Source organism: Gekko japonicus, unplaced genomic scaffold (assembly GCF_001447785.1).
Source record: "Gekko japonicus isolate JY-2015 unplaced genomic scaffold, Gekko_japonicus_V1.1 scaffold1955, whole genome shotgun sequence".
Lineage (NCBI taxonomy): Eukaryota > Metazoa > Chordata > Lepidosauria > Squamata > Gekkonidae > Gekko > Gekko japonicus.
This window is the reverse complement of record NW_015169232.1, coordinates 279,992-303,167: the sequence shown is the minus strand read 5'-3', so window position 1 is coordinate 303,167 and position 23,176 is coordinate 279,992. Positions and strand designations below refer to the sequence as shown.

At 44.7% G+C, this 23,176-nt stretch overlaps 1 protein-coding gene across 1 annotated transcript in view; it reads right to left on the bottom strand.

Annotated features, from left to right (window-relative positions):
* The window catches only part of LOC107114843 (MTSS1-like protein), a gene marked incomplete at its 3' end in the record, with an annotated part of 101,278 nt that overhangs the window by 51,064 nt on the left and 27,038 nt on the right, over positions 1–23,176 (bottom strand). Inside the window, exon 6 of the mRNA XM_015416442.1 lies at positions 16,320–16,381. Coding sequence (XP_015271928.1) covers positions 16,320–16,381 — 62 coding nt within the window. The remainder of the gene's footprint in view (positions 1–16,319; positions 16,382–23,176) is intronic.

Below are 23,176 nucleotides of genomic sequence, written 5' to 3'. Positions count from 1 at the left end.
TGGGGAGGAACATTTTGAAATTGCTGACATTTTGGATTCAAAAATGAAACGTGGTAAATTGTGGTATCTCATCTAGTGGGTGGACTTCGGACCCCAGCACCAAGAATGGGTGGAAGAAGGGGATATTCGGGCCCCTTACATGCTCAGAGCGTTTCACAAAAAGTTCCCGGGCAAACCGGGAGGTCTCCCGGCGAAACCGGGAGGGGGTGGATAAAGTGTATTTTTGAGGGGGCAGTATGTCAGCTAGCTGCCATTGTCTCTGGTGTTACCTGCTTAACGCTTCTTGTAACCTTCCCCCCCCCCCCGGTTCTTTTGCTTCCTTATGCTTCCTCTGTACTCAAAAGCTTCCAAATTTCCAGAATCACCACATTATATCCAGGATAATCATACATCAGAATTTTATAGCTGAAGAAAAGGACTTATTTAATAGAAGGGGGAAATGCGGTTTCAAACCTGAGGCAAAAGAAGCTTCACAATTTACTTGGTTGTTCTTGATCTTAACATCAGGTGGAATTGCTTGCCAAGGTAGGTCCACTGCTGGACATTAGAAAACCCTCAGACTCTTCAGAGCAGCAGACTTTGTAGCACATTAAAAGGCCTCTGGCTGAGTAGGGCTGACCAGTGGAATGACTCTCATGCCTGAGAGAACGATCTGGACCCTTGTCTTCCAATTAGCCCTGGAAATGGATCCAAATACCTGCTTGTCTCTTCAAAAGGGAGAGCTTGCACTGTGTTTTTATACCAGTTTTTATACAATCCCTTTTAAGAACCAAGCATGATTTAATCTAATTAAGACTGAGCTCCATCTTTAAGACAGTTACAAGCTACACACTGAGCCAGCTTTTCCATCAACGCCCAAAAGCATCTTTTTCCTCCTCACCATTCCTTCCTTTTAAGAAATAAAGAATGGTCGAAGACAAGTTCTGTGCAACTCAAAAGCTTGCAGATTAGCTTGTGACACTTTAGTTCATCCCAATAAACTCACCAGTGTGGATTTTGAGCTTTAAAAAAACAACAGATTGACGTGACTGCCTGACTTTTTTATCTTTAGCTTTACTTAAAGTCTATCTCAGCTTTTTGGTTTATAATATAATAGACTCAGTCCAAGAACCTGGGCCTTCCCATAAAACAGTGATGTTCACTCTGTGACTCTGCAGCTGCATGTGGCTCTCTGACACACTGCAGGTGGCTCTTCTGAGCACCATTACACTATGTTGCAACCAACCTATGTTTCAAGAAAATGGGCAACGCCCTTGCCCAGTGGGGACCAGTGTTCCCTCTAAGCTGAGTCAGTGTGAGCTAGTTCACAGTTTTTTAGCCTCCGGCTCACACATTTTTGCTTTGGCTCAGGAAGGATGGCTCCAGAGCAAACTAATTTATGTAGCAGCCAAATCGCTTGCTCACAACTTTAATGCCAGTAGCTCACAAAGTAGAATTCTTGCTCACAAGACTCCACAGCTTAGAGGGAACATTGGTGGGGACTGCAGCTGGCACTGAGTTCCCACCTCCACTAAAGCTACAAGCCTCCTGAGTTGCAGGCACTGTGCCAGGGATGGAAGTAAAATGTGGCTCTTTTAGTTAATAGTGAATGCAAATGTGGATCTCCATGAGCCGTGGACTGAGTACCACTGTCAAAGATCCACCACCCCCTAGCCTAAACAGGGAGTAGAAACAGAAAATAGGATGGATTAATTTATAGCAAGAGAAGAGAAAAAGGATTAAGATAGTAGAGGATGGTGGACCAAACAAAAAGGGTAGGAGGGAGAAGAATGAAAGCAAAACTTATCCAAGCAGATGCAAGTAAATACAGTATTATATTAAAGTTTCATAAAGTTCTAAACATTGCACCCCATTTCCCCCAAATTTCATTCATGCTTTTTGTCTACAAAATGCTATTTTCCCTGTGTGCAGTTATTTTTCTACCCAGGTGTCTGTAGGCAGTGGAATTACAGCTTCCCAGCACAGAATAAAATGCTTTCAGGAATAACAACAGCCCTGAAGTTTTCACCTTTCCTTAGAGGCCAAGTATCATATCAGGCAGAGAGTTCTGAACTGAGCAGCTAAATGCAGATGGAGTTCAGTTGTTTCTCTGCCTCTCACCAGATTGGTGTGATAAGAAGCAAGGTCATAAATGTGTCTGGCAGGCCCAACACCTAGACAGGGACTCTTATGGTGCATAAACCCCAACCTATAGAACCAGCAGAAACTCACAGGAGACTTTTTCTTTCATTGTAAGTTGCAGTGAAAAAGACAGCTTGGCAATTTTAAGAACAGAACCTCATCAGGATGCTTTTATTTGCAGGCCTACTTCTGCATTTCACTTTTTTTTAATAGAAATTTTATTAACTTTTTTATAAAACAGTAATACATGCAATGGTACATCGAAATATGATTGGTTACAGGATTGCAGAACAAATAATTACTACTAATACATTTGGATGGCAGATAAGTTACCAAGTAAGGTGTTTTCCAACTAAGTCATATAATTTTGCTTAAAGTAATTGTCGTTTCATGTTGAGAGACTGAAATGATCCACATAGTATAATGTTCAGCTGTACAGCATTATTTTGTATTTGGCTTCGGTGATGCTTTCCCAGTCAAATGTATTTAACGTTGTGCTTGTCATTTCCCCAGAAAATGCTTTCCTGGGGACACCTTCTTTGGGGGAGCCATAACTCGAACCCCATAAATTCAATCCTCACCAACCTTGGCATGTAGGTAGAGGAGGGTTAGCCGGATATCCCTTGTGAGTTTGGTGTCTCTATCATGCTGAGGGGTGTTCTACCATGTCACAAACCTCACAAATGAAACTGGTTTATTTGTGATGTTTCATGGTTCATGAAGCTGGCATACCATGAACCATACCACATTTTCCCAGTTCATGCCCATCACTACTCAACACCAGTTCTCTAGGTGAAATCCATCTGGTTGTCCTCATGAATTACCCCTGCATTGACCCATGTGGATCTATAAGAACCAGATCATCACTGAGACAGTACCCTAAGACCACAATTGTACCTTTAAAGATTGACTACCTCTTTCAATAGTCTTTCAGTAGTCATGTATGGCTGCGAGAGTTGGACTATAAGGAAGGCCGAGCGCCGAAGAATAGATTCTTTTGAACTATGGTGCTGGAGAAGACTCTTGAGAGTCCCTTGGACTGCAAGAAGATCAAATCAGTCAATCCTAAAAGAAATCAACCCTGACTGTTCCCTGGAAGGCCAGATAATGAAACTGAAGCTCAAATACTTTGGCCATCAAATGAGAAGGGAGAACTCACTGGAGAAGACCCTGATGCTGGGAAAGATTGAAGGTCAAAGAAGACGGGGATGGCAAAGGATGAGATGGTTAGACAATGTCATCGATGCAACGAACATGAAATTGAGCCAACTTCAGAGGACAGCGGAAGACAGGAGGGCCTGGCGGAGCTGGTCCATGGGGTTGCGAAGAGTCAGACTCGACTGTGCGACTGAACAACAACAACAATCATATATTGAAAATTTTTCCAACATAAATATATCCCATGTCTTATGGATCCATTGGTTTACGGTAGGAGGTTTTTCATGTTTCCAGTTTTTAGCAATTGTTATTTTTGCGGTTGTTAACAAGATGTGAATTAACTTTCTTCCATTTGCAGGAGGACCTTCCAAAGGCCATAAATGGAGCAGCATCAATTCTGGAGTCAAAGGTATGCTGTAGCTAGTCAGATTTTCAATTTGTTTGACAATTTGTTTCCAAAAGTTTTGTATCTGTTTTCAGGACCACCAATTGTGGAAGTAATTTGCTTTTTCGCCGCAACGTTTCCAGCAGTATGGTGATATAGAAGGGTTTATATGCGTTAGTTTTGTTGGTGTTAGGTACCATCTGGTGATGACTTTTAGGTTAGTTTCTTGTAAGCTTAATACTTTGGATAGCTTTATTTGAGTTTGCCAAATTTCAGTCCAATTCTCTTCTGTAAGTTGTTTTTAAGTCTAAATCCCATGCAGTTTGGTAGCTTAAAGGATATTTTGTGTGAGCGTGGAGTATAATGTTGTAGATCTTGGAGATAAGGCCTTTTTTTGGATTTCATTTGAATAATAATTCTTCTAATTCCAAGAGAGGTAATTTACTTGAGGATTTGAATTTGGTTGAATTAATCAGATTTTAAACTTGTAAGTATTCAAACCATTTAATGGTAGTATTGCATTTTCCTTCCAGATCCGCTTTTGATTGTATTTTTCCTTTATGCACAACATCTATGATTCTAGTAATGTTTGCTTTTTTCCAGGAGCCAAAAGCTTCAAAGTTTTCAGCTGGTTTGAACCATTTTTGTCTTGTGAATGTGCTTAGTTGAGAAAATTGTCTAGTAATTTTGGGTTTTGACTCATACCATGTCTTTAGCGTTGATCTCATATAGGGGTTTTTAATTCGTTGTTCAATTTCTGTGAAATATTTTTTCCATAATAGTTCTTGGAAAGTTAGGTCTGAGCTTGTAGTTTCTTCTATCCATTTCTGATCTAAGGTGTGTTCTTCGTGGTATTGTCGAACTATCGTTGCTAGGACGGTTGCTTTTTGATATAAGTTTAAATCTGGAATGGCTAGCCCTCCTGCTTTTCTCGGGGTTCTCATATTTTGGAATGCGATTCTGGGTGTTTTAAGTTTCCAGATAAATTTGTTAGTGTCTTTTTGCCATCTTCCTACATAACTGTTCAGTAATATAGATAGGTAAAGTTCTAAAGCAATAAAGGTATTTTGGCAGTATGAATGAACGTAGTATCATGATTCTGTCTAGCCAAGATAGTGGTTTGGCGTTCCATGTTGTTAATATCTGTTTAACTTCTTTGTGGATTTCCATATGGTTTAACTTTAGAAGTTTGGAAATGTCTAGTGGAATTTTAATGCCGAGGTATTGTAAGTGATCGTTTATCCATTGAAATGTGTAGCATTTTTGTAGCTGGGTTCTAATGTTGTCCTGTATGTTAATTAGGTAAATCATCGATTTTGATTGGTTTACTCTTAATCCTGTCACTGAGGCAAATTGATGGAGAGTTGAGTTTATGGCTTGTATAGACGTTTCGGGGTTTTCCAAATACAGTATTATATCATCTACAAATAAGCTTATCTTGAATTCTCTATTGTGAATTTTAATACCTTCGAAAGTGGAGTTAGAGCATAGGTCACATGCTAATGGTTCCATCACTAGGACAAATAAAATCGGGGATAGGGGGCATCCTCGTCTTGTGTCTTTTGTTAAAGGTTTGTAGTAATCTGGAATAAAGCCATCTGGCCCTGGTGCTTTGTTGTTTTTGAGCTTTTTGATTTCTTGTTCAATTTCCTGAAGGGTAATGGGAGCTTCAAGTAATGATCGGTGCTCTTCAGTTATTATAGTTATTATAGGAATAGATTTATTAATGTCTTGAGGATCAGGATTGTGAGAGGTATACAGTTTTTCATAAAATAGCTGGAATACTCCAATAATTTCTTTTGTATCGTTTTTTAAATTCATTTTGATGGTTTCTTATGCTTCCTATGTATCTGTTTGTTTCTTTTTAAGTTTCCAAGAGAGGAGGCGGAGTTTTTTATGGCTGTTTACTTGGTCTGCTTTGCGATAATTAAAGTTCTTTTAGGATTTCAGTTGTCTTAATCATCTCTAGTTGTTTTCTTGCTTCTTGTAATCTTTTATAATTTTTTACTGCATGTTTTTTGTGATTTGCTTCGAGTAATTTAATGCTTTGAGAAAGTTCTTGTCTAATTTTGTGTTTTTCCTTTTTACAGGATGCCATCAGGGATATGCAATGACCGCGTATGACCGCTTTAGATGCTTCCAATACCATATTGATTGAAGTGTCATCTGTGGTGTTGGTTTTGAAATAATTTAAAAGTTCGTTTTGAAGTATGCCGTGAGACTCTTGCAATAAAAGTTTGTTAAATCTCCAATTGTGTTTTTTGTTTATTGTAGTTTTGGTTTTGATAATACATTGGACTGGACCATGGTCTGACCATTTTTGTATTCCAATGGTCATTCCAGTTATTCTATTAAGAAAGGATTTTGATGCCAGTAGGTAGTCTATTCTTGTGTGCATTCTATGCTGCTGTGAGAAATAATAGTCTCTTTGTGTACTATGTTGCAATCTCCATAAGTCGCATAAGTCATATCTTTGTAAAAGTAATTTAAGTTAGTTAGGTGATTGATGAACCCTTCTGCTGTTTTTGTTTGGTTTTTTGTAAGATGATTTGTCTAAGTAAGTGTCCATTAGGTAATTTAAATCACCTCCTAGCAGGATTGGACCCATACGGAATTTGTCTAATTTGGTAAATGTTTTGTTTAAAAATTTGCATTGGTTTTTTTAGGAGCGTATATTGAGGCTATGGTTATTGGTGATTCATTAAGAGATCCATTGATAAATATATATCGACCTTGTTCGTCCTTTTCACAGTTATCAAACTTAAAAATTGGTAGATGAAGAGATTAAAATAGCCACCCCTCTGGATTTTGATGACCCGTAGGCTAAATATTGCATGTTAAACCAACTGAGGGGTAAAACTTTGTTCCCTTTTTTAATGTAGGTTTAACGCTATGTTTATTTTTTGTTGTTGTAGATCCTTTGCTATTCGTTTGGCTTTGATCTTATTATTAACTCCTCTACAATTTAAAGTCACTATTTTTATGTCTTCCATTTTGTGTTTTGGAGTTGAGTTTTTAGCATGGGTTTATTATCTTTCTTTTTTTCATAAAAAATATTGCCTGAAATATCCTTATGTTGAACTAGCTGTTTTGCTGAAGTTTTAAAATACTGAGCCGTGTTAAAATCTTTCCTTCTTTCCATATTAGTGGATATAATATTATCCTTAGTACAGTATACTATTGATCTATATTGGAAACAATAGAGCTTATTTTCTGCCATCCAGTAAGCCGTTTTTGCTATCAACAATTTTAAACATTCTATCTTCTGTAACCCCAACACACATTGAAGCAAACATTTATACAATAATTTAACGAAATCCCCTTCTTCCCCCTCCTTCTTTCCCCTAAAGCAGCTAATCCTGGGTGTAGAGATGTTATCTACCCCAAGCCCCGATGGCTGCTCGAAAAGGATTGCTACCATCGTTGCATATAGAATAAAAAAAACAATACTATGACTCAATATGGGGTACCATGACTGATCCAAAGAGAGTCCCCTTCTCCCTCCCGCCGGCATGTTATAGTTCCTACCGAAAGTTTGAGTTTATAACATATTTATAACTTTAAAAGATTTTTAACATTATTTAGCGTATTAAGCACTAGATTATACTTGGGGATGTTGTTGCAATTGGCTTATAAATTTATTCGTCTTCTGGTGGGGATTTTGCTCCATTTGTGTGGCGTGGTTTGATTTGCTCTTTTGTGTTTCCTGTGGAGATCTATTTCCGTATCTTGTTATGGAGACAAGCCTAGAGCCTTCAGAAGAGCTTCCCCCATTTCAATATCATCAGCTTGATAAGTTACACCTTTCAGTTTAACTTTTAGGGAACCTGTTTGTAGCCATCTGTATTTTATTTTTGCATCATTTAGGCTGGCTGTGATCTGCTTAAGGTTTCTTCTGATTTGTAGCGCTTCTGGTGGGACGTCTGGGAATGCATAGATTTCTTTTCCGTTATATTTAAGGTTGCCAGGCTTTTTGGCTTCTTGTAGGATTTTATTCTTTGTTTTTAGGTCTAGAAATTCTGTTATAATGTCTCGTGGTCCTCTACGCGCTTCTGTGTTAATCGAGCCTAAACGGTATGCCCTTACTAGCATTGGGGCCGTTTCATCTTCAAAAGTTATTGTCGACGTCAGCCAGGTTGTTAAGAAAGAGGTAAGTTCGTCGGTACCTTCAGGAGGTTCCGGAAATCCCCTAAATTTAATAACCTTCTTGCGGGTTCTGTGCTCCAGGAGAAGAATTCTTTCCTTTGCCCATGTCTCAGAATCTTGGACATTTCTAATATCCTCGTTGGTGGCTGTTACTGCTTCTAGCGCTGTGTCGGCTGTTAGAGCTACTTTCTGCATCGATGTCTGTAAAGCTTCCAATTGCTCTGACATAGATTTAAGTGCTGAGTTGATATTCTCCAGTATTTCGGTTTTGAAGAGCTTTAAAATATCCATAAGGTCTTGCTTAGTTAAAGATTAGGTCGTTGTAGTCGTCGTTGTCATTCCAGTCGCCATTTTGGATTGCGTTTGTTGCCGACCTGGTGCCAAACCACTCGTTTTTTCTTTCAGGAATTGCGTTTTTTGCTGGTTGATTTTCATTTAAAAGGATCGGTTTACCAATCCAGTCAATCTTCCCTAGTTTTGTAGGTAGGAAAAGTTTTCGTAATTTAGTCTTTTTGGCGGGTGTAGGAAGGGGTCTCTTGGGGAGCACACAAAAGACATCCGCCATTAGCTCGACCGACGCCCTGCCCCCTTCTGCATTTTACTTGAGCTGCAGGTCCCAAGACTGAGTGGAGGGATGAATATAAAAAGGTGTGCACCTGTGGAAATGAGTCAAACTCAAAAAGGTGGGCGAGTTGCCTTTCCTCTAGCACAACTCCACTCATGTTCCTTAGGATCCAACTCAATATTTTCAGAGGTTCTGGTGTGACTAAGGCATCAGGGCCAAACTTGGCACGAAGGTTACATTTTAATCGTAAATATTGTCGAAATGCTAATTTTGGAGAGTGGGGTAAGGCAGCAGTGCAATTCTGCCTGTGGCTCTTCAAGGGTTTAAATTTGCCCGCCCTGACTTGGATAGCCCAGGCAAGCCTGATCTTGTCAGATCTCGGAAGCAAAGCAGGGCCGACCCTGGCAAGTACTTGGATGGGAGACTTCCAGAGAATGCCAGGGCTGGGAGGCAGAGGCAGGTAACATCAAGCCACTTCTCTGAACATCCTCCATGCCCCAGTAGGAGTCACCAGAGGTCGCTATGACTTCCAGGCATGGGCACACATACACAAAAATAAAAAAAAAATCAGTAAGGGTTTAATCTGCCATGGCTATCCAGCAACTGAGTTAGTGTCATGAGCCCAGATGATCGCACTTTGGCCTTTCTTCCAAGGGTTGCCAACTTCCAGGTGAGGCCTGGAATACTTCCAGAATCATGATTGCCATTTTCTCCAGGGTAATTTATCTGTGTGGTCTGGAGATCAGGTTCAGGAGGACTTTATGGCATCACAGCCCTGCTCAGCTTCTTCCCCAAACTGCATCCTCACTAGCCACCCCATGTGTGTTACACGCTGTCGAGCTGCTTCCAATTTATGCCAACTCTATGAATGAATGACCTCCAAAACGCCCCACCATTGTCCGCCTTGCTCAGGTCAACCGTGGCTTCCTTTATTGAGTCAGTTGAGTCAATCCGTGTCACCTTCCTTGCTTTCTAATGCTTTCATGGAATCATAGAGTTGGAAGGGACCTCTAGGGTCATCTAGTCCAACCCTCTGCACAATGTAGGGAATTCACAACCTCCCCTCCCCCATACCCCCAATGACTGCTGTTCCACACCCCTCTTTCCTAGCACTGTCGTCTTTTCCAGTGAGCCTTCCCTTCTCATGAGGTGACCGAAGTACGATAGCCTCAGTTTAGTCATTTTAACTTCGCAGGAGAATTCAGGCTTAATCTGATGTAGAACTCAAGCCCCGGTCACACGGGCCAGATAATGTGGGGGGGTGTGTGTGACGGGACGTGGCTGCTCACTCTGGAGCAAAATAAAGCACGGTAGTCCGACCACATGGTCACCCAAGTCTCCATGCTTCGGCTGTTAGCTGGCGATCACACGGTGATGCTGCAGCGTGGCAAAGAAGCGGTGCGGCACGATCACACAAGCGTTTCGTGTTTGTGTGCATGCGCTTACGAAAAACATCCAATTTGCAACGGGATGTGGACGGGCAGTGCATGCCACAGGATACTAGCGCTCCCGCGATCAGACGCCCGACTGTGCCACGCGTTTTCCGGATACTAGTGCACTTTCCTTGGTACTTTTTAACTCCGCATCTTTGGCAGGACGCCACGGGTTGGCCACGGGTGTGCTACGCTTCCTAGATGTTGCGGTGTGATCGCGCCCCGAAAATCCACCCAACATTTGTGCCTTTTGTGTGGCAAATTCTCCGTGTGACCGGGGCCTCAGTTGTCTTTTTTGGGGGGGGCGGGGTTTCCATGGTATCTGTCAAACTCCCCCCCCCCGACACCACATTTTAAATGAGTCAATTTTCTTCCTCTCAGATTTCTTCACTGTCCAACTTTCACACCCATACATAGTAATGGGGGGGGGATTCTGATCTTGGTCTCCAGCAACATATCCTTATCCTTAATTATCTTAACACCCCCCACATCTCCAGGAATTTCCCTACCGAGAGCTGGCAACCCTACTCCACAGTGAGACTGCCCCAAAATGTAAGGTCTCTGGAAGTGTTAGGTGTCAACCTAAGGACAACCTCAAGCCATTCCATATTCTCCTGACAGCCGTCATATGATTGGGTTTCCACAATATGAAGAGCCTCCCCACTTCCCAAACTTGCAAGGGTATGTTTGAGGCTTATTGGCAGTGTACTTTTCATGTGCTGAGCCAGCATGGTGCAGTGGTCAGAGTGTCAGACTAGAATGCAGGAGACCCAGTTTCAAATCCTCACTCCGCTATGGAAGTTCAGTGGGTGTCCTTGGGCCAGTCACCCACATGCAGCCTAACCTCCCTCACAGGGCTGTTCTGAAGTCAAAATGGAAGAAGGGACAACGTAAGCCCCTTTTGGGTCTCCTTTAGGGAGAAAAGCAAGATATAAATGATGCGAATAAATAAAATGTGTTACATCTTGTGTTAGATCCAGAGGAGTTAGCTGTGTTAGTCTGTTGCTGCAAAATAGTAAAAAGCCCAGTAGCACCTTTAAGACTAACAAACTTTACTGTAGCATAAGCCTTCGAGAAACACAGCTCTCTTTGTCAGATTCGAGAAACACAGCCCTCTTTGTCAGATTCTGACGAAGAGAGCTGTGTTTCTCGAAAGCTTATGTTACAGTAAAGTTTGTTAGCCTTAAAGGTGCTACTGGGCTTTTTACTATCTTGTGCCAGTTATCTCTTGCATAGGAGTTTCCTACGGAGCCACAGAAGTGGGCAAAAGATTAAAGAAGTTTCAAGGGGATGGGAGCAGAAGGTAGCTGTCCATTCACAGGACAAGGACAAAAGAATAATGTCAATTATTCTCAGGAAAACAAACTCAAACAGCTTAGTAGCTACCCAACTCCAATCAGTCTTGCCATACTACAGCTCCCAAAGCCTGGGCAGACTAACAAGGACACTGTTGTTAACTGCTGGCTAATTATATACATCAAGCACATTTGACTGTTGCATCATCTTTCAGTTGCCGCATCACCCGTAAAAGTTAACCAAGGATCAGAGCAAGCATATTTTTACTTGGCCATTTGCTCGTGCTTCTCAGACAACTGCAGGGACATTCCAAGGTATTTTCTTACTCAGAGCAAGGTAATAATTGCTGCCTCTTTTCCTGCCATAATTTCCTGAACAGCACAACATGAGATGACGGCAAATAATCTACAATACTATAAAATAAGCCAGCATCACCCCCTACGCTAGAGACGGGAGGGTGAGAGATCGCAGGCTTACCCTAGGGCCATCTTTCATGTTCACGGAGGAAGCGGGATTCGAATCAGGCTCTTCCCCGAATCATTCATAGCTGTCCCTGGGGGCCAGCTGTGTGCCTCACCAGGGTCCAAAGAATTTGAGGCAACAGCTAAGAGTGTGCTCAAAAGCAAAACACTTGATCCAAACTGGTTTTGAACCACAGCCAACCAGCAAGCCAGGAAACGCTAGAAGTCTTACAAGATCATTTATCCAAAAGTAACCACCTCTAATTGTTCCCAACGTAACACAGGCCAGCTTGCAGGGTTTGAGAGTCAGCCACACTGACTCACCCTTCATTTCATTGTGGGGGTGAACAAATGCACACAATAATAGCAGGGTTAGCATAAGCCTTTTTGTACACCAGCCCTCCTCGCTTGCTTTCGTCAGCTCCCTGTTTTAATCATTCTCATTCTCATTCTCATTCTCATTCTCATTCTCATTCTCTCTCTCTCTCTCTCTCTCTCTCTCTCTCTCTCTCTCTCTCTCCTGCTTCCTTTACCTGTCCTCTCCTCTGGTGGCTTTGTCTCAGTCCAGTGCTGCCTCAGCCCTGTCCTTCACCTTCTCTGCCCCTTGGCTTCCCTGTTTTTTGGGCTTCTTCTCAACCTGCTGGCCTTGCCAGCACAGTTTCCCCTTTCCTTTCGTTCGGGCTCAACTTCCCTTCTTCAACGCTGGTCTCCGCTTGCCTTCATTCTCCACTGCTGGCAATTCTTGTGAAGAACTAGACTCGAGTCCAGTAGCACCTTGGAGATCAACAAGATTTCCAGGGCAGAAGCTTTTGAGAGTCCAATTTCCCTTTGAAGCCCGGACTCTTGAAAGCTTACACTCTGGGAACCTTGTTGGTCTAAGGTGCTACTGGACTAGAATCGAGCTCTTCTACTGTGGACCAACATGACTACCCACCTGAATGTTTGTGAAGATTATAAGGTTTGGTGTAGCCGTTAAGAGCGGCAGACTTTAAGCTGGAGAACTGGGTTTGATTCCCCAGTTCTTCTCCACAAGAAGCCAGCTAAGTGGCCTTGGGCCAGTCACAGTTCTCGAAAGAGCTCTCTCGGCCCCACCTACCTCACAGGGTGTTTGTTGTGGGGAGGGGGAGGGGAAGCAAAGGTGATTGTAAGCCGCTCTGAGACTCCATGCGAAGGGCATAATATAAATCCGATTCCTCCTGCTGCTACCCTACCACCAATCAGTGCCAGAGGTTTCACAGTGGTTGCAACAGCCTGTAGCCCCTCCCCAATCCCTCAGTGCCTTAAAACACAGAACAAAGTGTGAGTCCAGTGGGGCACCTTTAAGACCAACAAAGTTTTATTTAAGGTATGAGCTTTTGTGTGCACTCACACTTCCTCAGATGCGTCAAGAAAGATTTCAATGTTATCTGAGGAAGTGTGCACGAACATGAGAGCTCACACTTGAATAAAACTTTGCTGGTCTTAAAGGTGCCCCACTGGACTCACACTTTGTTCTGCTGCTTCAGACCAACATGGGCTGCCCACCTGGATCCTAAAACACAGAGGTCAGTCCCCAGACTTTGCCACAGACCTCCCCTGCCAAACACTTATCTTCTCAAATTAAATATCACCCAGGCAGAGGCGAGGGAGAGAGCAGAACCAGGCGAAAGTGTCTGAGGCTCCTCTCGTACATGGCTTGGGCTCAGCAGAGTCAAGTCAGCCAATCCCCCACCCCAATCAAGCCCACTGCTTTAACATCTCCCTCCAAAACCGGCTCTGAGCTCCTATGCAGCTCCTCCGTGCGTGAGAAAAGCAAAGGAAAAGTCAGGCTCTCCCTCAAGATAGCCAAGGAATACAAAGGCAGTACTGGGAGCATGCAAGAGAACACACGACACAGCAGCTGAGGATGCTGGGGGGGGGGGAACACACGCACACAAGAGAGCTTTTAAAAATGAGTGGAGGACCGAGAAACACAAGCAGAGCCACGGGGGGCTATTAATAGGGCGGCTGAGCAGGGAGTATCTGGCTACTGGAAAGTGAGTGCAGGCGGACTGAAAGGGCCCCTTTGTAGCCACACTCAATCCAGGGGAGGAAGTGGCCCACACGCAAAAAAAGGAGATCTCCTGATCCTCCCAAGGAAAAACAAAACAGTGGTGAGGAACAAGGTTAAGGGGCAGGTTTGGGGAAACGAAAGGTGAAGCAAAGCAGGAAGTGAGCAGAACCAGTGGCTCTCTAATAATTATAATTGTATGGCATTGTGTGTAGCATAGCCAGGAGATCCTAAGATTGTCTGGCAGCCAGAAGTCCTTGCTCTTTTAGAGCTGTGCACCACTAGGTGGCAAGTTAACTTGTTTTTTGGCTGAGAGAGCACTGAGAGAGCTGTGACTCTCCCAAGGTTACCCAGCTGGCTTCAAGTGGAGGAGTGGGGAATCAAACCTGGTTCTCCAGACTACAGTCCACTGCTCTTAACAGCTACACCACGGTGGCTCTCATGGCTCTCTGCTGATGACTGGTGGCTGCTCAGACACAGCTGAAAAGCTGGCCAGAGGCCCTACAGGGCTGCAACTTCTTGCCGCAAACCCTTGGGGCTCTAAAAACCATCCTCCTTACATCTGTGAGGCACTCTGTGGCATGTGGTGACAGAGCTGTAAAAGTTATAGAGCTGTAAAACTTAATTACATCAAAAAACACTGAGAGAATGGGAACTTCAATGTTCAGAGGCACTATATCTCTGGATACAGTTTCCTGGGAGGCTTTGGCCCCTGCGCCCCTGCTGTGTGGGCCTTACAGAGACTTTGGTCACCCCTGGTGAAAGGAGGAGGAGGAGGAGACTGGATTTATACCCCGCCCTTCACTTGGAGTCTCAGAGCGGCTTACAAACTCCTTTCCCTTCCCCTCCCCACAACAGACACCCTGTGAGGTGGGTGGGGCTGAGAGAGCTCTGACAGAAACTGCTTTTTTTCAGGGACAGCTGTGCCCGAGCTTGTGGCTGACCCACGTCAAATCAGCAGGTGCAAGTGGAGGAGTGGGGAATCAAACCACGGGTCTGATCCAGCAGAGAACAAAGTCTTAATGAGATGTAGCAGAGGAGATTTCTCAACAGCCTTGTTTTTATTTTATTGTCATTGGCATAGGAGGCACTTAACTCTTTCCAAGTGGTTATTTTCTTATTCAAAATTGCCCTCCCCCTCCTCTCCTCCCCTTCAGGAAATGGCTACTCTAATACATGCCTCTAGATCACTGTAGCCAAGGTCAAAGGCTTAATAGAAAAAGGGTGTTTTTTAAAATATATATCCCAAACATTCAAATTAGCAGTTAACAACAAGATTCCTATAAAATTTGCTTGGGGGGGGGGGGGACAACCTCAGAGCAAACTGAACTTGCTTCTTGTCATCCAGCCTATGAAGTGCAGGAATCAGCAGATAAAAAGTTTCACATTTCTCAATACGATGCTTTTAAGTTGTTGTTCTTCCTCAGCCAACTACCTGACAACAGTCAGCTGTGCAGAACTAAAGCAGGTGCTCATCCAACATAGAGTTGGCAAACACAAAACAGAGGCAGGAAAGGCTCCATCCTGAAAGAGTCCCAGGGTGTGACTGAGAGAAAACAGGTACAGCTGAGATGATACCTCCCCCAACCAAGGAGCCAGGAACAATGGCTTCCTCAAAGTACCTCTGCCTGTACACCTGCTTCTGTAACTAAAGGGAGAGGAACAGGAGATGAACTTGACATAGAAACAACAGTCTCAAAGAATTTAAGTACAGCCTGTGATGAATTAAATCCCTCTGCCCAGAGATGTGACCTGCCTCTGTCTCCCACTTCCTGCCTCCCTGTCTCTTTCAGAATTTCTACAGAATTAAGAGTCATACAACAATTCATCTTCACGCTGGACTAGCCACAAACTGAGCTGAAACACAGCCATGCCCTAGTATCTATGGCAGTCTGGATGCCCAGTCAACTGCTTGGATTTGGAAGGGGGCCAGGGAGAAAGCAGACAGGCCCCCCTGGGCTGGCTGAAGGACCCTCGCATGGCACAGAATGGCCCCACCCGACAGCCAGGAGAGTTTCCTGCAGAGTGGGGCACAGTGGACATCAAGAGGCCCAGTTTGGTGCAAGACGCCACATTTTTCTTTATTATTTACTTATTTATTAGATTTGTATCCCACCCTCCCCGCATAGCAGGCTTAGGGGGAGCTTCCATCATATACAAAATATAAAATACAACAATAATCCTATCATACAGATCAAGTCAAGTATCACAGGTACAATCTTTTATGAATTGGGGTCCATTGATGATAATACAAAAGTGAACCACTGAGGGGAGGCCAAGAGAGAGGGGAGATGCCCACCGCCCTAATTAAGAGCCTGGCGGAAGAGCTCCGTCGTGCAGGCCCTGCGGAACTGCAAAAGGTCCCGTGAGGCCCTGATCTCCTGTGGGAGCTCATTCCATTGGATGGGAGTCAGGGCCAAAAAAGCCCTGGCCCTTGTCGAGGCAAGACGGATGTCCCTGGGGCCGGGGACCACCAGAAGAGGTTGACTGGTAGACCGCTAAGCTGTGTGTTCTCTGAGAGCAACCCTGTGCTCTTGGGACAGGAAGGCCTTATATTCCCTCTGCACCCAGCACAACAACCTGCTCAGTTTCTGTACAGATGTGAGACAACAGAAGCTACCTTTAAAATAAAAGATGGGGGCAGGGAAGACAAACAGCCCAGAGGTCTCTGGGGGGCAAGAAGCCGCTAATAAAGTGCCTGAGCAGGCTCTAGAGAGGAACTCACCGCAGTTGGGAGTGGAGTTTCGTTGCCTTGGAGTTGAAATCTTCCCAGATAGGATAGGAACTCTGGAACAGAAAAGGAAGGGGCAGGGGAGAGAGACATGAGCAAATACGTAGCTGCTCTGCATTCATGTTCCAAGCAATCGAGAACAAACATTAAAACAAACACAACCTGTTTCACATTAATACAGAAAATTCGACTGGATCCACTGTTTGGTGCTCCCTTCTCAGGAAGATCCAATGCCGACAACTTCTGCAGCACAGATGCTGTGTCCCTAGAAGAAGCATCCCTTTTTGGTTTGTGCTCCTGACACCTCCTGGAGATGAAAGCTGGCCATTTTCCAAAGGCCCCTCATGGATGCTGGACTTGAAAAGCAAAGCCAGGCCAGTTGGCAAACTCGGATTAAACAAAATCCGATAAAACAAAGGCCCTTCAATACACCACTTTGCACAAGTTCTCCAGAAATTTTCATCAGGCTGGTTGTTAAAAAAAACAGAAAAGGGGGAGATGCGAAGATCTGACACCGGCCAGCCACACCCCTTTGCCCACTGAACTCAACAAAGCATCCTATACAGGATGCAGACAGAGGCCTAAAAGATCTGCTTTTCTCCCCGTGTTCTTTCTTTTCTTCTTGCATCTAGCCTGACGAAGAATTCTAGAGGACCTGCAAATGTGAACAATATACTGTGTCATTTTGGCTGGTCTTAACAGAAGGCTTTTTTTGCTTTCCGGATTCTGCTACAGATCAACACAGCTACCTATGTTTTGGCCCAATTAAGCAGGGGACTCATCTGTGACTACAGTTAATGGCTGTACTAATGTAACTGCTGGCAAGGCCAACGAGGGGAATGTTGAAGAGGTTAGAGTTGTCTGCAGTAACAGACTCAAAAGCTGAGAGCACAAAAGACACAGCCTGAAGCTCTCTGGGTGCACCAGAACGGAACATTGGCGAGAATGTTGGACTATGATCTGGGAGACCCACATCTAAATCCTCACTTTGCCATGGAAGCCTGCTAGGTGACCTTGGGCCAGTCACTCATGCTCAGCCTAACCTACCTCGTAGGGTTGTTGTTAGGATGTTAGAAGAAGGGAGAGCTACTCAGCTTTGGTTCCCCACTGAGAAGAAGAGTGTGTGTGTGTGTGTGTATAAATGTGTATATATAAATAAAGTGTATATATAAATAAAAAGCCAAGAATGTGCAAGCTGTATCTCAACTAGCACCGCCTTTAATTTTTTTCCACTGAAAACCAGTCCTAGGAGTCTGGGCACATGGGGGAGAGAATTAAATAAAACCATTCTTCTGCCTCCTATTCTCAAACATTGATTCTTGATGTGCACATACTGGAGAACCATGTGACCACATCAAAGCTAATAAGTTTGTTTGGTTTTTTAAAGAGAGATCTTCAGTAATGCTCTATTCCCTAAAACAAGAACTGTGTATGCTCAGACGCAGACATAACGCGGCCAGAAGAACGTATTAAATTGCAAAGAACAGCGCATTTTTCTGAACACCTGCTGCTTTGCATACTGCTACATCAGCATGCTGCTCTTCTCCAGGGAGACTGTGTGACAGGGTGGGAGCTTCGTTTGGATTGGCTAGTTTCAGTTTCCCTTCTTTCGCAGCATCTGGAGATGCTATTTCCTGCCCTAGTGTGGAATACTATGATTTTCCGCAGGGACTTCCCAATATTATTGCGTAGGGATGCCAAATGACCAAACAAAAATGGACTGCCTCACTTTTATGCCTTTAGCAGCACCTTTGAGATCCAGTGTTGTCTCGTGGTTAGGATGCTGGCCAAGAATCTGGGAAGACCCAGGTTCAAATCCCTACTCTGCCATGGAATCTCACTGGGTGACCTTGGGCCACTCACACACATACAGCCTAATCGACCTCACAGGGGCGTTGTGAGGATACAATGGAGGAGAAGGGTATAAGGGTCCCCACTGGAGAGAAAGTTTATGAATCAAAACTAGCAGATGAAGTTTTTACAGCATGGAAACATGGTTGCTTACTAATGTCTGCCGATAAAGCAGCTATTAAAGGTCAAGGAACATGGACTTATTAGAAGCTGGCAATGCTGGCGAGAGCTAGATTTATCTACCTTAGTTGTGGTAATTCTATGAAGATAGTTTAAATGCAGGCTAGGTGAAAATGGAAGTGTGACAGGGTTCTTGGCAGGGGTGAAGGAATAAACGAAGTAACAGATCCCATATTCATTGCTGGAAAAGCTGGTGGGGAGGGGGAGACAGCACGTTTTTTTCCTGCCAAGAACTCTCACTATTTATTGGTTGCACCGATGAAATTGAGCCCACAAGAAGAAATAACAGAATCAGAACTTGAAAGTACCAGATGGTCCCATTTCCTGTAGACAAACAGGCAGCACGCTTTGGGGACAAGGGGCTCTTTGGGCTTTCTGCAAGGGACAGAAGAAGAACCACAGCTGACCTAAGGAGCAACCTTAACGTCACCCCCCCCTCCCAGCTTCACTACCAGAAGCCCACATGCTTCACATTGTTTCCCCTAGTTTGGAAACATTGTTTTCCCTAGAGCCAGTTTGGTGTAGTGGTTAAGTGCGCGGACTCTAATCTGGGAGAACCGGGTTTGATTCCCCACTCCTCCACTTGCACCTGCTGATGTGACCTTGGGTCAGTCACAAGCTCTGGCACAGCTGTTCCTGAAAGAGCAGTTTGTGTCAGAGTTCTCTCAGCCCCACCCACCTCACAGGGTGTCTGTTGTGGGGAGGGGAAGGGAGAGGAGTTTGTAAGCCGCTCTGAGACTCCTTTGGGTAGTGAAGGGCAGGGTATAAATCCAATCTCTTCTTCATCATCATCTTTTTTCATCTTCCTTCCACAGCCTGCAGTTCAGCATCTTAACCACTTGAGCCACCAAAGCTCCCAATATTACCCACACCTCCCAATATTACCCAGCCATTAATGCTTCACTTCTGCACCTAAAAGTTTGAGAGCCAATTCACACATTAAAGCCCTTGTTGCACTAATGTCTGCAAACGTTAATAAGCAAGAATGTTTCTATGCTATAAAAACATCTGCTTCAAGGTGGCTTACAACACCAGTTAACACATTCCCACCTAAAATCAAAGATAAAATAACAGCCAGTTTGGTGTAGTGCTTAGAGTGGTGGACTTTAATCTGGAGAACTGGGTTTGATTCTCCACGCCTCCACATGCAGCTGCTGGGTGACCTTGCGTCAGTCACAAGTTCTCTCATTCCATTCCCCAGTTTGCCGACAGCACGAACATTGGCTAAAGAATTTCTCGAACATGTTTTCAGACTCCACACGCTGCCTACCAAAATAATAACGGACAGGGGCTCCCAATTTATCTCGAAGTTTTGGGGGGAGCTCATGGAACCTATGGGCATAGAACGGGGGCTGAGCAGTGGCTACGTGTTAATCAAACACTTGAACAATACTTACAGTGTTTCACAAACTATCAACAAGACATCTGGGTGGCCTTACTGACTTTAGCTGAATTTTGTTATAATAATGCTCACCACTCGTCCACAGGGGTGTCCCCATTCAAAGCAGCTCTCGGCTATGACAGCCCCCCGATTCCCTTTCTAACCTCGGACACTGGACAAGGGGGGAGCATCCGAATGGTGTAACACGTTGAGGGACTCATGGCCAAAGATATGTGAGACACTGGACATGGCCAAGGCCGCTTACAAGCAATGGGCTGACAAGAAACAGGTGGAGGGTTGGGTTCTGAAGACTGGAGATTGTGTATATGTGTCCACAAAGAATATGCGGCTTTCTCAGTCCTGTTGGAAGTTGGTGTGGAAATACATCGGTCCTTTTAAAGTTGTACGGTTAATTAATGAGGTAAGAGTAGAATTGGACTTGCCTAAGAACCTAAAGCATATCCACCCAATTTTCCATTTCAGCTTATTGAAATTCAGTCCAGAAACTAATCAATGCCGCCTGGAACCGACAGTGCCCCCCTCCCATCCTGGTGGAGGGTGAAGAACATTACGAGATCTCAGACATTCTGAACTCTAAAATGAAGCGTGGACAGTTGTATTATCTGGTGGAATGGGTTCATTGGGGTCCCGAACATTGGGAATGGGTGGAGGAAAAGGATGTTCAGGCCCCTGCCCTTTTGCGGAAGTTCCACGGCTGTTTCCCGGCCGCTCCGGGAGGGGGTTGATTTATTTTAGAGGGGGCAGGATGTCAGCTAGCTGCCATGTTTCCATTGTATTTTTCCTTCCCTGCCTCTGGCACTACGGCGCATGCTTGCTCGCTGCTGTGCTCACTTGCTGTAAACAGCGATAGGGAGGCGCTCGTGAGACCGTGCGAACTGGTGCTGCCAGACTGGGTTATCTGACTGGCCTTGAGAAGGAAGGATGGCTTGCGTTCCACTGTTGGTGTGAATATTTCTGCTCTCATGAGGCACGGAGACTCTCCTGTTCATTACGTAAACTCCCGCTGTGAGAATTCCCACTTGGATTTCATTTGCTTAGCCATTTGCCTCATCCTTTTATATGTAGGGATGCATCCACCCCATTGTCATTCCTAACACTATACCTGTAGACCATGGCAACAGACCTGTAGTCTAATAAAGCATAATGATTCCCTGGAAATGAGTGTGGAGATTTACTTGCTGTTGAACCTGACATTCTCTCAGCCCCACCTACCCCACAGGGTGTCTGCTGTGGGGAGAGGAAGGGAAGAAGATTTTAAGCCGCTCTGAGACTCCTTCAGGTAGTGAAGGGCAGGGTATAAATCCAATCTCCTCTTCTTCTCTTGCCTTTCCACATATCCTTATACTAATAGCGAAAGGCGCCCCCTGCGTGCGGATATCTAAATCCGCACATCGGGGGCACCTGGGGGGCAGGGAGATTTCTGTGCACACTTGGGGCGGTCCCCAGGTGTGCACAAAAATCTGAAAACTTTAAAAACCTATCGGGGGGATATTTAAATCCCCCCAAAACTAAAAGAGCGTTCCCTGCGCATGCGCAGGGAACGCTCTTTTAGTTTTGGGGGGATTTAAATATCCCCCCGATAGGTTTTTAAAGTTTTCAGATTTTTGTGCACACCTGGGGACCGCCCCAAGTGTGCACAGAAATCTCCCTGCCCCCCAGGTGCCCCCGATGTGCGGATTTAGATATCCGCACGCAGGGGGCGCCTTTCGCTATTAGTATAAGGATATGTGGAAAGGCAAGAGAAGAAGAGGAGATTGGATTTATACCCTGCCCTTCACTACCTGAAGGAGTCTCAGAGCGGCTTAAAATCTTCTTCCCTTCCTCTCCCCACAGCAGACACCCTGTGGGGTAGGTGGGGCTGAGAGAATGTCAGGTTCAACAGCAAGTAAATCTCCACACTCATTTCCAGGGAATCATTATGCTTTATTAGACTACAGGTCTGTTGCCATGGTCTACAGGTATAGTGTTAGGAATGACAATGGGGCGGATGCATCCCTACATATAAAAGGATGAGGCAAATGGCTAAGAGAGAGAGAGACAGAGAGAGAGACACTGGGGGGGAAGAGAGAGAACGGGGAGGAGAGAGAGAGACAGAGAGAGAGACACTGGGGGGAAGAGAGAGAAAGGGGGAGAGACAAAGACTGGGGGGGGCGGCGAGCCGGGGGGTGGTAGTTGAGGGGTGTGTGGAAGAGACGGGGGAACCGACGGGATGGGGGGGGGAAGCTTACCTGCTTCTTCCTCCTCCCCTGCTCTGTGTGGAGCTCCCCCGCTCCTCCCCCCCCCCCGTGATTTTCGCGGGTCCCCTTTCTTGTTATACTCTACTTGCTGCCACTGAGCACCAAGGCCGGCACCAAAAAGCTGACACCACAAAAACCAGCAGGGTTACTCGCTACCAGGAAAAAAGAAAACACAAAAACAAAAAGGAATGTGCTGCAAAAATGGTTATACTGGAGGAAGAAGGCAACTGCACACCCTCTGGTGATACCTACTGTTTCAAAGCTACAACATCTAATTTCTCACTGTTATTGATATACCCCTGATTTATCTCTAGTGTCATAGCATTCCAAACCACAGTTCTTACCTTGCTGACAGAATATTCTCTGATTTCCTTTTGTACTAACACCCCCCCCAACTATTTTACAAATTATTTTGAAATATTGAAAACTACCAGGAACTGGATTTAGTGTCAAATGGGGAGGAAAACAAAACAAACTTTGTAGTGCCTAATTGGAACAACATGTGGTGCTGGGATGGTAGACAGATGTGCATCTTGAAGTCAAGTTTCCCAGCTGCCCTGTGGTAGGGAGGCTACACTCTTAGGGTGCACAGAACAGTGAGCCACCCTGAAACACTGCAAGCTAAGCCCCACAGAACTCCTCCTCGTGGATCACACAGCATAGCTCAGGGGTGTCGAACTCATTTGTTATGAGGGCCGGATCTGACATAAATGAGACCCTGTTGGGCTGGGCCATGTGTGTCATAAAATGTAATGCCAGGTAGCGGAGATACAAACTTCATAAAGGACACAGACACAAAGGGGCTTTTTAACTTAAAATAAAAACATGCTTAAAACATTAGCACTCTTGCAATATTTTGTTTATTTAAGTGTCTGATAACTGACACCTCTTGCTCTGAATTATTGCATCAAAATGTCTGTGCTGTAGCTGGTGTGTATCTGTAAGCTGCAAACCTATAATGATGCAGCAGCAGAACTAGAAGAAGAAGCAGAAGACAGCCAGTTCCACTGTGGGCCTGATAGAAGCCCTCTGACGGGCCGCATGTTTGACACCCCTGGGGTAGCTGATGTGGTCAGAGCCAGCTCCATAGAGTGGGCATTTGCCGAGGACCCAAAGCCAGCAAAGAGCCTTCTGCGCACCTTCCTCACTTTGCACCAAGTATTTGAATCAGCATGAAGCAG